Source organism: Chrysemys picta, chromosome 12, assembly GCF_011386835.1.
Source record: "Chrysemys picta bellii isolate R12L10 chromosome 12, ASM1138683v2, whole genome shotgun sequence".
Taxonomy (NCBI): Eukaryota; Metazoa; Chordata; order Testudines; family Emydidae; genus Chrysemys; species Chrysemys picta.
The window spans coordinates 34,665,936-34,683,204 of record NC_088802.1 but is presented as its reverse complement, the minus strand read 5'-3'; the positions used below and the strand labels follow the sequence as shown (position 1 = coordinate 34,683,204).

The window sequence follows — 17,269 nt, the reverse complement described above, 5'->3', positions numbered from 1 at the left end:
GCTCCATGGAAGCTACTGCTATACCAGAATGTGAAGGAGCTTCCGTTCTTCGTTTACAGATGGTCTGTGGCCAAATCATTTTTTTCCTGCGGACTCTCAACAATTCTGTGAAGAATTTCTGTTGCAAAAACTCTGTATAGACCCTTTGCTTCTTATACTGCTGTATGGCTCAGGAAATTCACAGTGTGGATTTAGCAGTTTAGCTATAGTAACCATGTCTGAACATTTTGGCCTTAGTCTATTGAGACCATCTCCGGGGTTCCCCAGTTCCATAACCTTTGTAAAATTGTGGCACTTTCTACCTACCCTAAACGAAGGTGATACAAAGTAAGCCCCTTATGCCTATGCAGTGAACTGGTCTGTTCCACGTTCCAGTGTTTACCCAACTACAGCAGAGCTGTGCTGGTTGCTCATATCCTTTTCCTCCCTTTGCACTAGAGGTGGAGTCAGACATTCTGCGCAGCGTGCGTGCCCTCCTTCGAGAACTCGATGGACACCATCATGCCTTCCAGGGTGAGCGAGGTAAGACAGGCCCTCTCTCAGCTTCCTGGCAGTCTCTCTCCTGTTCTCTGTGCCTCAGACAAGGTCAGTGTCAGAGACTGCCCTGGCTGTTTGTTCTGATTTTGTTGGGATCAGAGGTCCCAGAACATCGGTGGCTGAGTATTCTCCCACCGCACTCAGACTGAATCACTGGCAGATGCTCTACATCGTTCTCATCTCCTTGTGTGCACTTGGCTTGCGACGCTGGTCCCAGAGGGACTAAAATTTTCAACCAACTTTTGGTTCTGGGCACCCATTTTTCCTACTGTGAAATCTTCTTATGCCTTCACTATAGCTACTCTGTATGATGCTTCCAAAGCAGCTCTAGCCAACCTCCTCCATTCTCCTTCAGCACAAGGTCTCCAATAACCTTCATTAATCTGCAGGGCTGGATGATTAGACCAGAACACTGAGAGACAGAGATCATGGGTTTCATTCCCAGCTACGTTGCTGAGTCACTGCATGGCTTTGGGCAACTCGCGGAACTTTTCTGTGCCTCAGTTTCCCCATTTGTAACATGGGAACAAAACCCTTTTTTGTAAAATGCTTTGGGCTCCTCAGCTGAATGGGGCTATTTATGTGCCCCACTTATGGAGAGTTGAAACCCTACGCTGTCAGTCAAACAACTGGGTTCCAGAGCCTTGGCAGCCTGAATTAAAATTAAAATAGATCTTGCTGGAGATGCACAATGTTACCATTAATTAAAATTAGATCTTATCCTAAATGAATCCTCAATCTCTGCAAAACTGAAAGATGTGGATTTTCTCCTTGTTGCTATTGTACGTTATCAGCAGTTAGCATGTCAAAGTCTGTGTGACGGCAACCACGGTAATCTGAATGCTCGATAGACAATGAATCTGTATAGAGATGTGATGATGATAATAATAATACTCCTCCTCTGCCCTTCTGTAGCCCCTTCCTTCCAAAGATGTCAAAGGGCTTTTTACCATGAAATCATTACACACCCGTCTCATCTGGGACGCGGGCCTGCGTTATCATCTCTGTTTTATACCAAGGTAAAATGAAGCTTAGAGCCAGAGCATCTTGTTTGCTGTTAGAGACAGAATCAAGTATAGAACCCCGGAGTCCTGATTCACAGTGCACTGCTGTAACCACTAGGCCATGGGCCAAAGTCTAATCTGTTACTGACAGAGTAACAGAAGTCAGCACAGTTACTCCAGATTGGTGCTAACATGACTGAGAGTAGAATCTGGCTCCATGACTAATCGTTGCCAGCTGCTTGGAAAATGAAGACCATTACAATCTCCGCGTGCAGCTTTCACAGTGTGACCCCAGGAGTCTGTCTGTTAGTGTTTGTCAATCAAAACGGGTACGTGTAATTCTGCCACTAGATGACGCATGGGGCAGACATTCCCAGCTGCTGCTTGGGAAGGTGCACAAAGGATGCCGTCACATCTCAAGCCGGCAGTCTGAGCCAGTGGGGGCCCAATCACTGCCCTGTCCGGTGCCTTATTGATAATATTCCAGCAGCCTCATTTTCTTACACATTCCCACTGCACATTCCCATTGCCCTCATCTCTATAATGGAGACCGCAGGTCCCAGCATGCAGTGTCGCAGCTGGGTCCAGGTGGCATTCTGCTGGGATCAAGATGGAGCCCTCATGTGCTGTGACCTTTTGTCTTCTGGGATGCTGCTGCCAGTTACAGACCAGGACTGCCAGGGGGTGCCGTGTTCTGTAACATCATGGGGAGAGCCTGGCGGGCAGGCTGCTGGTGAGCCATCCTATTGTTGCTGACCAAACCCACATCTTTGCTATGCAGTGGCTTCTGCCTTGGAGCCGTGAGGAAGCAGTTTTGTTTGGCCAGCCCCATGGGGCATGTTTGATGAAGGCCAAGACTATAACAGGGTTCAAAAAAGAACTAGATAAACATAGGAGCTGGAGCTAAGGGTGTGGGGGGTGCTGCCGCACCCCCTGGCTTGAAGTGGTTTCCATTATCTCCAGGGTTTACAGTTTGATTCAATGGCTCTCAGCACCCCCACTATGCAAATTGTTCCAGCACCCTTGTAGATAAATTCATGGAGGATAGGTCCATCAATGGCTATTAGTCAGGATGGGCAGGGATGGTGTCCCTAGCCTCTGTTGGCCAGAAGCTGGGAATGGGCGACAGGATGGATCACTAGATGATTACCTGTTCTGTTCATTCCCTCAGGGGCACCTGGCATTGGCCACTGTCAGAAGACAGGATACTGGGCTAGATGGACCTTTGGTCTGACTCCCGCCCCCCCCCCCCCACACCCACTTTGTGCCTTGGCCCCGGTCACTCGGAGATTGGAATTAATGCCTGGAGGCAGCCTGCTGTTTCTTGGTTTCTGTGACTGGGGCGTCTCAGCCTTCATTTAAAAACGAAGACCAGACCAGCTGTAACCAAGCAAAGGGTGTGTGCATAGTCATCTCTTCATCACTGTAGTGTTGTTGTTGTTGTTTTGTGTATCTGTAGCACCTATGAGCCCCAGTCATGGCCCAGGACCCCATTATGCTAGGTGCTGCACAAACCAGGGGAAGTAAAAATGACCGTCCCTGCCCCAGGCGCTTACATGCTAAAGTGTTGCCAACTCCCATGATTCTGCTTCAAGTCTCACGATATCTGTCATTTTGCTTAGAGCCCCAGCTCCTGGGATCAGGAAATGGCCATGAGACTCTCTGCTACAATTGTTTTAAAAAAGTCAGCTTCCAGCCATTACGATGGCAGAGAAAAGGGTAGGAAATGGAACCCCACTGCGAGCTAATGGCTCAAAACCCAGCAAGCAAATAAAAAGAATCCACTATTTATCCCTGGCTGAAAAATCATGTGGTTTAAAAAAAATCTGACTTTCTGATGATTTTTGATTGCTTGGGGTTGATGATACTACCCTTGGCACGAGACTCTGCACTGCTACCAGCTCTCCGGCTCTGATGTGCTCATGTACTGACAGCGCTGCCAAGGCTAAGGCGATGGCTCAGAGATAGCATCTCTTATCTCTCGCCATTGAGAAATGTGTGCAGTGTTAAGTGTGGGAGGCTTCCGTTGAAGCCCTGGGACTATAACTTTCCGTCAGAGTGCTCAGGGACTTATCCAGGCACAGAAACTGCACTGCTGTAACTAAAGGTTTCTTGTCTGCATGGGGAAACTCACCACTATAATTCCAGCAGTATAGCTCCCCCAAGTGGGTTTTAGCCCACGAAACCTTATGCCCAAATAAATGCGTTAGTCTCTAAGGTGCCACAAGGACTCCTCGTTGTTTTTGCTGATACAGACTAACACGGCTCCCGCTCTGAAACTTATTCCAGAATAAATGTCCACATGACGAGTTCTACAAGTATAGCTATTGCGGTATATTTGTACCAGTATCTTTATGCCAGTAAACTTCCCCATGGAGGGCCTGTCTACACTTAAAAGGGTTTGCTGGTTATAGTTACAAGCTGTAAACTGGCAAAAACTCCTAGAGAAGATGCAGCTTATACCAGCAAAAATCACAGAATCATATAAACATAAGGCTGGAAGGGGCCTTGAGAAGGAATCAAGTCCAGCCCCCTGCGCTGTGGCAGGATCAAGAATGCACATGCCCTAAGTCAGTGGTGGAGCCAGGCATAGAACTCAGGTCTCATGGCTTAGTTGCCACCCCTAGTTACCACGGTGCACTCCCTCCTTAGTACTGCTTTCTGTTGGATGACCTTTCCCTTGTTCTTGGTCTCACAGGGATGTTGCGCTGGACCTTGCATAAGAAAATTGATCGGAATCCCCTCAACAGCGCCATCTTGGTTAAAATCCTGGTGAAAGAGCTGGAAAGGGTAAGAAGAAAGAGCAAGGTCTGCCATCGGTGCCTGGTACCGAATCGTGTCTAGCATACCCATCTCACTATGGCTTTATATGGCCCTCCTTAGCATGGCATCTCTGACTGGGTTGCTAGGCCAGCTCTGTGCCTGGAGCAACCTCTTCCTGCTGTTATGGATGTTGCTGGGAAGGAAGATCCCAGCCGTCTCTGGAGCTCTGACTCTGAGCACGGAGATGTTAACTGCACAGCTCAGTGCCTGGGATGGCCGAACCAGGGGGCAGTGGAGGATGGAATTATTGTGGAGGCTGATCTGTGTTTCTGCCCTGCAATAGTTCCTCTGTTGCCAGGGAGGGTGTGTGGTCACCAGCCTCATTCCTGTAATTTGGTGGCATGCTGTGACCACCACAATTCGGGGAAGCTCTGTAAGTACTTAGCCGGGTGGGTGGGTCCAGATACCAATCCACCAACTGCCTTCCACCACGCTCCTCCCAGGGACCTCAGCTGCCCTCTCAATTACCATGGAACCTCCTCCCTAGCCCCCATGACCTATCTCCCCCCGTGGCTGGAGGAGGAGAGCAGTGGGAGAGTCACCCTTAGCAGATTCACCACACTGCCCCGTCCTGGCCTCCAGCTGCTCATCAAGTTTATCACAAGGACCTGATTTGTTTGGTGTCACCTGAATTTGGAAATACAGTGCTGTGGTTAAAGGACAAATGTCTGATAGTTTAGAATTAAGGTGCTACAAGAAGCTATATGACTATTCTGTGTCAGGGCCCACCTATGCCTAGATCACAGACCTTCCCCTCCACCCATTTGACCTACACATCACCACCTCTCCCCACAAGCAGGCTGCTGATCAGATCATAGACTGTATGCCAGTTCCCCAACTTATTGAGGTTGAGAAACCCCAATATCTCACCTCCTGTTTTTCCTCACCTCCTGTTTTTTGGGGGGCTCAAAAAAGAACTAGATAAATTCATGGAGGATAGGTCCATCAATGGCTATTAGCCAAGGTGGGCAGGAATGGTGTCCCTAGCCTCTGTTTGCCAGAAGCTGGGAATGAGCGACAGGGGATGGATCACTTGATGATTCCTTGTTCTGTTCATTCCCTCTGGGGCACCTGGCATTGGCTACTGTCGGAAGATAGGATACTGGGCTAGATGGACCTTTGGTCTGACCCAGTAGGGCCATTCTTATGTTCTTATATTCATCTTCTGGCACAAAGCCCAGCATACCTATAACATCTCACACTGTGACTCCCGTTTATAATCTAGCTGCTCTACACTCTCCTGCACCCCTAGCCCTCCCCAGGACTGTCTGGACCTGGCATGCTGCCCTACTATGCGGCCATTATCCTCTCTCCTTATGTTACTCAGATACCCCACCTCCAGCTCCAGGGCCTTTGCCTGCCCATTCTGTGCAGTGCTGAAGCCTCTCGGCCAGATTCTCAGTGACACTGAGGCCTAGTCTACACACAAAAGGTGTACTGCTCTAACTAGTCCGGGGCAGTTAAAGCAGTACCACTCGCCCCAGTGCGGGTGCAGCTATACTGCTATAAAGGTGCCTTATACTGGTCTAGCTTATTTCTGTAGGGAAGACCAATAAGCAATATCAATATAAGGTACCTTTATGCCAGTATAACTGCATCCGCACTAGGGACTGTACCAGAAAATCTGTATTGCTAAAAAAACACCCCACTAATTGAAATAGCTATACTGGTAATAAATGTGTGTGACCAGTGTCAAGGGGTCTTAAGTGGGTGGAAATGCCCCAGAGGTTACTCTCCCTAATGGAGCTCTCCCCAGCCAGTACAGAGCTGCTCCCAGGCCCTGGCTTGGGGGCCCCAGGGTGCTAGGGGCATGGCTGGGCGGCAGTGCTCTAGGGCTATTCCTCCTGAGCTGGGGGGCAGTGCAGGCTGCTCCCCGTGGTGTTCTCTGTCTGCTCTGCAGGCTGGTGCAGAGATGGAGTGAGGCCATAGACCCCTTCTCTTTGTTGCCCTTCTGACAGCCACAAGGCCTTAGGCAGGGGAAGGAGGGGGCAGAAATCCTTTGCATCTGCTTGTCCGCCTGCACCCACCCACGCACACACCCGCAGTCTGGCTCCGGGTGTTTATCTCTGTGTATAAGCTCAGATTTCCGTGCCATGGTCATGTTGCGGTGGCACTGGCAGTGCTGCAGTCGCTTAGGCTGGCTGACTGACACTTGATGCCATCTCTTTAGCAAGGGTTGGGTTCTGGCTCTCTGCTTATAAAATAAAGGTCTCGGTCTGAAACACAAACCACCGCGTGCTGCTTCCCAGAGTGAATGCAGCAGGCACCTTATCTCAGTGATCAGAGCAGAGCCCTCTCCGTTAGCAGAGGCTAGGTGTGCTTCCTGTTCCCCTCCACCACCATTGCTGAGTTGGTCTCCCAAGGGAAGGCTGGCAGGGGAAAGCAGAGAATGAAAAGGTGTGGAAATGTCTGAGAGCTGGGGAGGTGTAACGTGAGAGGGGTCAGCTGGAGTTGTACACCTGACTGTTGATGTGGCTGCAGCTGACTTTGTGCTTCTCAGCTGACACACAGAGTCACTGCTCCTTCCAGGTTGTTATGCCATTTGCACTAGTGCTGCAAATCACAGCTACCAGAGTTCGCAGCAAGGATCAAACCTGGGCTCTCGAGCAAGGAAAAGCACAAGCTCTTGCTGTCTAAGCAAGGGTGGAACTCCTGTACCTGGCCCATAGCAGCAGACTGGATGGTTGCTGTGGCAGGATATTAGCCAGAGACATTAGCACTCACACTAGGCCAGGGTGTTGTACTTGCATTGGGCACTAGGGTCTGTGTGACTTTCTAGGCGAAATACAGGTCTGTTGCATCTTACGCGCATTTAACATGCGCGATTTCAGCTTTACGCGGTCGGCAAAACAAAACAAAAACAAAAGAGAAAAATAACAATTTTAATACTGTACCTGTAGTGCGGGCGATTCCGCCCGCCATTACACTCAATGTAATTTTGACTATACGCGATTTTCGCTTAACGCACTGACTGTGGAACGTAACCCCAGCGTAAGATGCGACAGGCCTGTAAATCTGTTTCTTTTCTGGGGAATTTTCTCTTTTGAACCCCTGAGGGTTGGCAGCCCGGGCATTGGTTATTCAGGGCTCAGAGCTATGGTGGGTCTGCTGCGTACTGCTCTGGTCCAGCTGGCTTTGCAGGGGTTGATGCAGCGACCCGTATTCTGTTTCTGCTGTGCAGGATCAGAAACTAAAGCTAGCTGGAAATTTTCCATCAAGAAGTTTTCTCAATGGGAAATGGTTATTTTTTGGTGTAAGCAGAACTTCCCATGGGAAATATCAATTTTGCATTAAGTTAGGGGGCCGAGGGGGTTGAAAAGCTAAAAAAACAAAGTGCTTTGGTTTTCAGTTGCTGAAAACCCTTTTTTTTAACCAGAAATTTTACATTGTAGCCATTTTTCAGTTTAAAAATAATCCTGATCAGCTCTGTTAAAAACATTTCCCTGCTCCCTTCTTGGGGAACAAGCTCATCACACAAAGCTGCCTGAATCCCAATACAGTAACTCCTTGCTTAACATTGTAGTTATGTTTCTGAAAAATGCTACTTTAAGCAAAACGATATTAAGCGAATCCAATTTCCCCATAAGAATTAATGTAAATGGGGGGGGGGCGTTATGTACACAGCAATGATGATCGTGAAGCTTGGTTGAGATGGTGAAGTCAGAGGGTGGAAGAGGGTGGGATATTTCCCAGGGAATGCCTTACTGCTAAATCATGAACTAGCACTTGGCTGAGCCCTCAAGGGTTAACACGTTGTTAATGTAGCCTCACACTCTACAAGGCAGCAGGAATGGAGGGAGGGGAGACAGCATGGCAGAGAGACACAGAGGCACACACTGTGTGTGTGTGTGAGAGAGAGAGAGACGCGCATTGCCCCTTTAAGTACACTGACCCCACTATAAGTACATTGCCTTTTTAAGTAGATCAGCATGTTGAGACAGCAGCTGCTGCCAGCGAGCTTGCTCTGTCCTGAGCGCTGTTGTGTCTCTTCCCCTCCCTCTCCCCCCGCTCTGTGGAGATCGGGTAAAGGAGCGGGGGTATGTGTGGCAGGAGTGTGGGGGAAGGGAGACACCCTGACATTAGCACCCTTCTTCCCCCACTCTCCCCGCACAGCAAGCAGGAGGCTCCCGCGAGCGGCTCCAAGGCAGAGGGCAGGAGCAGCACATGGGAGTGGGGGGAGGGACAGCTGAACTGCCGGCAATTGATAGCCTGCTGGGCGGCTGCAGCACAGGGAACTTAGGGGAGTGGGGAGCTGATGGGGGGCTGCCGCCTCACCCTGGTTCCAAGCCTCCACCAGCTAGCTCCAACAGGCTGCTCTTTCTGCAAGCCGTAGACAAACCAGGCGGCTGCCAAACAACGTTATATGGGAGCATTGCGCAACTTTAAACGAGCATGTTCCCTAACTGATCAGCAACGTAACAATGAAACAACAACGTTAACCGGGACGACGTTAAGTGAGGAACTACTGTACTGTGTTCCAAACAAAGAAAGTTCTGTCACTGGGCAGTTACAGACCTGGCACTTGAAACCCCCTTAAACAATATAGGAAAGACTGTAACACACACACTGTGTTGTATGTCTCCTCAGACATTATCTACACTCAACTGAGCAGTGGCATGTAGGGGTCAGGTTGAGACCGACCCTGTCCCTGTCAATCTATTGAAATGTGCTTGGGGGTGGGAGCACAATTCATTTCCTCATTAATAAAAGAAACATGAATCTCTACAAATCCTCGGGCCTCCCAGTGACTAGAAACAAATCTGGTGACCATTAGGATCGTTGCAGACTCAGAATGTTGGCCAGCTTGCTGCTTTAAGAGTCTTCCTGTTAAACTGGCAGGCAAATGGTGACATTTATTTGGACTGAGAACTTGGACCAGGCTGGCAGGCCGCTGCATTTCTGTCCTGCTGAAATTCGGCCGTTGTGCCTTAAAAGAGCAGGGTGTGCTCAGCATTTCATTTGGGTTTCCTTCCTCTGATGCAAACACCACTCAATTGCTTCACCAGTCAGCAAGTCGTTAAGCAGCATGAGCCTTAGTTAACTGTTTGGCTTGATTTTGCAGGCAGAAAAAGGAGATTATAGACATTACATCATCCCCCTGCTTCATACATTAATGTACACGCTAATAAAGGTAAGATCTGCAGATGGTATTTAACAATCCAGGGAAATTCAAAGCTATGGGGCCTGGCCCTGAGATCACTTGCACCCAATTTATAGCGGAATAGGTAGTGTGGCCTCGTGGACACTGTATTAGTAGGGGGTACAAGAAACCTAGGTTCAGTTCCTGGCTCTGCTAGTAGGTGACTTTGGGCAAGTCATTTCCTTCTCTGTGCCTCAGTTTCTCTACCTGTAAAATGGGAATAATCATGCTGACCTCCTTTGTAAAGCACTTTGAGATCTGCAGATAACAAGCACTATATAAGAACTAGATATTATTATTAGGTGACGTTAAAATCAGGCCCACCATTCAGTTAGCCATGTTGTACCTATTTATAGTGTTCAAATACATGTATAACTACATAGAATATTTTCAAAAACGTTGCCTGTGCAATATGGCTGGATCAGTTTTTCTGAAAGAACCTTAAATTTCCCAATGTTGTGCATTTGAATTCTCAGCTTTAACAACATGGGATGTGAAATAAATAGGGTTTAAACAGGTCACCTTGGGCCAGATTTTTAAAGGTATTTAAATGCAAAGGTATAAAAATGCAAATAGGTACATAATGGGGTTTTCTTATGTGCTTAGGCACCTAAATGCCTTTAGACATCCAACCCCTGCAGCCTTGCAAGAAGGTATTTCTAGATCTCTGCAGAATTTCCATTACTTTGTCTAGTCTTAGGGTCAGATTCAGGCCTATCGAATTCAGCTAGAGTTGCATCCGTTTAAACCAAGGATGAATTTGGTCCTTAACCTTGAGTCCTTGCATCCCTGGGCAGCTTGTTTCTTATGGCTCTCACATGTGGTGAAGAGCTTCCCCCACAGGACCCTAAGTTTAGGCCGCTCCATCTCAGCTGGGATCTTGTTAACTGTTCCTTTCCCATTCCAGGCTCCCTGCATTTCAGACGATCTCTATGAAAGAGTGTATGACTTCTGTAAAAAGCTACTAACTCTGCCGAAGCCTTACTGTACCATTGGCTTGGACTACGCGTTCCGGTTAAAACTAGAAAGAGTGACACCAGGTTTGTGGAATCTCCTGTGGCGTCAGGGTGTAGCTATGAAATGGTGATGTCTTTGCTTTAGTAATTATTTAAGTCACCAGAAGGGTGATAGGTATTTTCTGTGCACTGTGTCTTTAAATGTCTAAGAGGTCCTCTTGTAGGCAGCGAGTGCTCTCATTCTGTTCTCAGAGTGGCTGCAGCACAGGAGACCGTCACACCATGCTCTCTTCTCATGGAGACCTCAACCTCACTTTGAGTGATGTGGGGGAGGAAGCAAAAGTTCCTTCTTCACGGAAAGGAGGAGAATTGTGCTTAGAAGAGACCCTCCGTACCCAGATCTCAAGGAGACTCACCATCCCTGTGCTATAACTATTTTGGGGATTACAGTTGTGCCCAGAGGCATTCACTGAGATCAGAGCCACATTTTGCTGTGTTATTTACTATTATCTGTATTGCCAATAGCGCCCGAGAGCTCCAGTCATGGTCCAGGATCCAGTTGCACTAGGTGCTGTACAAACCCAGAACAAAAAGACAGTCCCTGCCGCAAAGAGCTCACAATTCCAATAGACAAGATGGAGACAAAGTTAGGGTTACCATATTTCAGCAAGCAAAAAAGAGGACGGGAGGAGCCCCGCCCTAGCCCCGCCCCTGCCCCTCCCACTTCCCACCCCCCCAGAACCCCCAACCCTCCCCCCATTCCTTGTCCCCTGACTGCCCCCTCCTGGGACCCCTGCCCCTAACTGCCCCCCAGGACTCCACCCCCTATCTAAGCCTCCCTGCCTCTTGTCCCCTGACTGCCCCAACCCTTATCCACACACCCCCCCCAGACAGACCCCTGGGACTCCCACGCCCCATCCAACCACTCCCCACCCCCTGACAGCCCCCCCCAGAACTCCCAACCCATCTAAACCCCTCTGCTCCCTGTCCCCTGACTGCTCCGATCCCTCTCCCCACTCCTGCTCCCTGACAGCTCCCCCCCAGAACTCCCAGCCCCCCACTCCCCCCGCTCCTTGTCCCCTGACTGCCCCCTCCTGGGACCCCTGCTCCTAACTGCCCTCCAGAACCCCACCCCCTACCTAAGCCTCCCTGTTCCTTATCCCCTAACTGCCCCTTCCTAAGACCCCCCTCCAACTGCCCCCCAGGACCCTACCCCCTACCTGTACCCTGACTGCCCAAAACGTTCTCCACTCCCCCCCAAAAGCCCCCCCCTGAACTCCCGACCCCCCCCCCCCCCCGTTTCTTGACTGCCCCCTCCAGAACCTCCCTGCCCCTTCTCCTGCCCCCTGGACCCCTTACCCTGCTGCTCAGAACAGGGTGTTGGGCTCTGTGCGAGCCGGACACGTGGCTACGCTCCCCAGCACAACACACAACCCGGTCCCTGGCCCTGCACAGTGCTGCTGGAGCCGGGCTGCCGGGGAGGAGGAGCTGCCGGCTCAGAATGCAGGGAGGGGGGGGAGGAGCTCCTCTACAGCTGCTCCGGAGTCCAGCCCGTGACTTTCCTGCAGCCCTCCCAGCCGCTCGCTCTGCTCTGCCGGGGGAGGGGGGAAATCCTGGACATTTTGAGTGATTTACAAATTCCCCCCGGACGCTATTTTTAGCACAAAAAGAAGGACATGTCCGGGTAAATCCGGACGAATGGTAACCCTAGACAAAGTGGTTTCCTCGAGGTCACAGACATGGAATCTGGAGCAGAACCAGGAACTGAACCCAGAACTTCTGAGTCCCATTCCCTAAAACCAGAAATTAACAATGGAAATTGGTCTGCAGTGGGCACAGCAGGGCCACTCCAATGCTCTACAATGGTTACTAGTGACAGACTGTTATTAAACCACACAGTAAAACTGTTCTCCTTAGATCTGTATCCTGCCATGAGAAATCTCCATGAAACCTAATCCTGCAGCCTTCCCAATGTTTGCTCTCTCATCATCTCTTTTTATGATAAGCAGGTGCTAAATACTGAAGAGCCAGTTAGTGTCTTCTGGAGAATAGGTGTGTTTAGAAACAATACTGCTAAAATCCTGTATTTTCAGTTTTCTCTGCCTTATTTGTTAAAATTCTTCTTATTTATGGTTTTTTGGCTTCCATCACCATATATTAGAGCACCAAACAGGCCCTCCCACCACATAGAGGTGTATTATTCCCATTTTAACTGAGGTGCAGTCTCCACTGAAACAACAAGGAGTCTGGTGGCACCTTAAAGACTAACAGCATATGCCCAAATAAATCTGTTAGTCTTTAAGGTGCCACCAGACTCCTTGTTGTTTTTGTAGATACAGACTAACACGGCTACCCCCTGATACTAGTCTCCACTGAAGAGCTGGGAAGAGAACACAGATCTCCCAGAGCACTACTTTAACCACAAGACCACTCTCCCTTGGCAACAGTTGAATGGGACTAGGATCTCTGGGGCAGTTTCTCCATTGCCTTGCACCTTGGGTCATCATGGACACCACAGCAATGGGAGTGGAAAGCACATTCCGATGTGGCAGCAGTTTGCACTGACTTTGTGTTGACACAAATGATGACACAGGGTAAAAGTCAACAGAGAATCAAGCCCTTTCGCCTGCACCTGCTTCAGAGTCCAGCCTGTAACTTGTAATCTAGTCAGCAAAGTACATGAAATACAGGCAGTGTGTAGCTGGGATTATCCCTAAACAGAAGGTGTTTTCATGTGTTCTAGCCGAATTCCCTTTAGATTTTACTGTCTTTATTCTGGGCTATATGAAACTGCCTGCTTGATTCTCCTCTCACGCCTGCTTTATCGCCATGTAGCTCCACTGATTTAGCAAAGTTACTCCTAACTCATGCCAGGGTGAGAGCAGGATCAGGCCACTCTCTTGTTACTATCTGTTGCATGTGAATATTTTTATTTGTTAGGGGTGTTATACCAAAGAATGATTATTTCTGAACAAAGTCTGAAGAGCGACCCATATCCTTATCAGGAAAGGTACGTACTGCCTGTTCTAGTGTGGCTTTTAAATGGCATTTTAATCTTGCAGCAAAATCTGTGCCTTTCCTGCATACTGGACACAGCATTTAATGGCACCGGGCAATACTATCAAAAATCTAACAGCTGTTAGCACCGAACTGGAGCAAAATTGAAGCCCTGCTAGTGGTATTACAAAGCAGAATACAATAGATGTCAGTGGCATCTCAGGTTTGTTAAAACAAGCTTGGTGTTAGGAAGCCGGTGCTTTACTGAGTATTCCAGCTGGCTTTCCAGGAGCAGGGAGCTTCCCCTAGACAGGTATAGAAGCACAGGAAGTATCTGCAGCAGCTCTGTTTAATTGAGCAGAATGATGCTGACCCAAAATATTCATTCCAGTCTGAGAGTGCAAATAATTACCAAATTCAACTCTTGGGTATCTGACTGATACAACACTGACTTCTGTTGAGTTGTATCCATGTACACCAGGGTTGAACCTGGCCCAGTGGCAGACAGTTTTCTTTTTCTCTGAATCTCTGCCTGCAGGATTAGACCCAATTTGGGAATGGACCCAGCCATACCAGAAAAAGCCAATGACCCACCTAGTCTAGTACCTTGCTCCAGATGGAGAACAATGCTGGCTTCTTCAGCAGGTTTTAATTCCTTCATTGTGCAGTGTTACACCACAGTATGAATTTCTTCCTGACACTGGCTGGTTGACATTGTAAGCCCTGAAGCATTAAAGTGGCAGCCATCACCTTGCATTTTGGATGTACATTGGCATGCCTTACCTGCCCTCCCAGTCTTCTTTGACTCCTGCCTTTTTGCATACTCTGCTTTGATAACCATATTCACTTATTTTATGCATCTATTTTTTCAACCCTTCATTTCCACAGAGTTTTCATATTTGCAGATCCAGATGTGCTCTCCAAGGCTGTATGCAATTCTCTAGTCACTGAAACCAAAGCTGCTCAGATGTATCAGAATCCCAGATCATGCATGTGCTATGTGATAACACATGCTGTGCAGGCGGCTCTGGGTGAGGACTGTGATGTTGAAAGTTTCCAGAAGATCCTTCAGGTAATGGCTTAGCTGCAACTTCATATCACCATGAACTTGACCCATGTTTATGTGAGGCCAGATTCTCAAAAGAGCTCTGCTCTCATTTAGGCAACTTAATGAAGTGAACAGATTTTCAGAAGCACGCAGCCCCCACTAGCTTCCACAGACATAGAAAGCAGCACCTTTGAACAGCACCTTGCCGCTCAAGTAGTTCCAGTGACGATGCGTGATTTCATACGGATATACGTGTGTGCGCGGCTTAGTGTACTTTGGTAGCTGTGAGCACTTCCATTGTGCATTTGAAAGTCGGACAGTAGAGTTGGTCAAAACACAAACTAATTATTTTTGCAGGACACTTGCAAAAAAAATAAATGTTAGGGGGCCTTTTTTTCATTTTCATTGAAATTTCTCACATTTGACAAAAACTGAAACCCCAAATTGAATTTTTTTCAGTTTTTGAAAACTGTTTCGGCTAAAAAGAAGTTCACTTTTCATTAAAAATATTTGGTTTTCCATTTCCAGGTTTGCCTTGAAAAACCAGACAGTTGAGTTGAAATCAACAATTTTCCCTGCAACTTTTTGTTTGAAATGAAAAGCCATTTTTTTTTGTGAAAAATATGTCTTGTCAGGAAAATGTCCCGCTCTCCTGAGTAGCCTTTTTAAGGGAGCTCTGGGGACCAAGTATGATAGGCGTGGCCAGTTCAGGCACATTAGTGGAGCCCGGCAAGCGCTGTTTATTTGGAGTTCTCCATCTAACATAAACCTGGAGAAGGTCTCTCGCTTAGGGGCACCATCGTCCCCTACAGAACCCTCTTCCCTTCATGTCCCAAGAGTCCGTTTCCTCTGCTGCTGAGTATCTTGCCCTCAATAAGGCCTTCAGCATGAGCTGCCTCTGCCTTGCAGCCGATGGAGTGCATAGCTGGCTTAGAGTAGGACCGAACACTTAGTCTATCTTCCTCCCAACTTGGCACCCCTACTGCATTGGGCTGTGCAGCCTGCCAGAACTGGCCCCAGTGTTAGGGCTACAGTGTGTCAAAGAGTACGTCTACAGGGAGATAAAAACCCACAGCTGGCCTGGGTCAGCTGACTCAGGCTCGCAGGGCTCTCGCTTTGAGACTGAAAAATTGCTATTTAGACAGGCTCAGACTGGAGTCCAAGCTGTGGGACACTGCAAGGGGGGAGGGTCCTGTCTACACTACTATTTTTAGCCACGTAGTGTGAGCCCATGTCAGTTGAGCCGGGCTCTAAGATTTGCTGCCATAGGTCTGTTTTTGCAGTGTAGATGCACCCCGAGAGTTTAATGCTATTTAATGGTCTCTTTTATTTCAGCAGCTGTGAAATGATGGGGTTGGGCTTCAGTCCAGCAAAACGTAGTGGATGTTTTTTAGTCTCCCCCTTCCACATGTCTCATATTCACATCCTCGGGTTATTAATAGCACCTCTCTGTGACAGAATAAGCCCACAGATGAGCTAGAGCACTGTTTCCGGCAAGTGGTGGCAGCCGTCGAGTGTACAGGAAGTGAGACAAATGCAGACCGGGGCCGGCACGCTGAGAGGCTGGAGAAAATCTACAGCATGGTGCTGAACTCCTCAGCAGGAGGTAAATATGCTGTCTACTCCAAAAGCATAGGAATCCAGGGGCTGGGAAGTCCAGTGAGGGCACAAGTCCCAGGAACAGCTGTGGCTACCGAGTTCAGGGCAATCTGAGCAGTGTCTGCAGTGGACTAAACTTTCCTGAATCCTAGCAGTGCAGGTTCACCATTTCCAGAGCGACTGGGACGCTAAGGCCTTGCGTACACACTCAAGTGGCACTGCTCTAACTATGTCGGTAGAGTTAAAGCCTACAGCCCTTCTAGTGTGGATGCAGTTCTACGGGTATAAAGGCGTTTACACTAGTATAGCTTATCCCGGTATGGGACAGGGAATAAGATATACTCGTAGAAGGCACGTTAATACCATTAGGCCATACCTGAATCATTCCAAGATGTACATGGGTCTCTGCTGAACTGCATGGGCATATATTTGAATGACAGTTGATTAATTGCTGTGCACGCACAGTGCTGCATTTCCAATGCATCGATGAGTAATATTTTTTAAAAGAAAGTCTTATTTAAGCCCCCGATGCCATGAGACACTCTGCTGTTTTGAGCCTGTCTAAAGCTTTATGGAACTGGTGAGAGGGTTAAGCAGTTTTTCCCATTTATGAGTTGGGCCCCTAGACAGGTTGAGCTTTAGAATAACTCGACCTACAACAAATCATTGGAGGGTTTTTCCAGTGCAGGTGTGTGGGAAAATTGGCTGCTCCCTCATGTTTAATGGGCAGTTTCTTTTCATCTACCAAATTGCTGGCTGGGCTGCGCTAAGTGCAGATAAGGACCCCTGTTAACCGGGTGCTTCCCCTTCCTGCAGGAGGCAGTTCACCAGGAGAACTCCACGGCACCCCACTGCCCAACCCGAATATCAGCTTCCACTTGTGGACTGACGAAGACCAGCTTTGTGAGTGCCCTTAAGTGACTGAAATGAAACCCTGATGGTGTCTAATTTGCCAAATTAACGGGTTGTAAATTGGGTCAGATGGTTGGGAGGCAAGTTTTATTTCTCCTGGTTCCAGAGCAGGAGATTGGCAGCACAGTGTGTTGGGTTAATGCACTAAACTTTCCTGTCACAGGGTGGGGTGGCCTTTTAAGAGAGCTGGGCTGAGCAGAGGAGGCCAACAAGCAACTCACTTAAGGTGAGGGCTGCCAGGAGTAGAGAGGCT

At 48.5% G+C, this 17,269-nt stretch overlaps 1 protein-coding gene across 4 annotated transcripts in view; it reads left to right on the top strand.

The window, feature by feature from the left end:
- PIK3R6 (phosphoinositide-3-kinase regulatory subunit 6) overlaps nt 1-17,269 on the top strand; it is a 70,764-nt gene that overhangs the window by 34,598 nt on the left and 18,897 nt on the right. For all 4 annotated transcript variants that reach the window (XM_042841210.2, XM_008163823.4, XM_042841211.2 and 1 more), the window contains exons 3-10: nt 439-522; nt 4,240-4,331; nt 9,427-9,495; nt 10,412-10,544; nt 13,401-13,470; nt 14,346-14,529; nt 15,964-16,111; nt 16,921-17,007. In XM_042841210.2, coding sequence (XP_042697144.2) covers nt 439-522; nt 4,240-4,331; nt 9,427-9,495; nt 10,412-10,544; nt 13,401-13,470; nt 14,346-14,529; nt 15,964-16,111; nt 16,921-17,007 — 867 coding nt within the window. The remainder of the gene's footprint in view (nt 1-438; nt 523-4,239; nt 4,332-9,426; nt 9,496-10,411; nt 10,545-13,400; nt 13,471-14,345; nt 14,530-15,963; nt 16,112-16,920; nt 17,008-17,269) is intronic.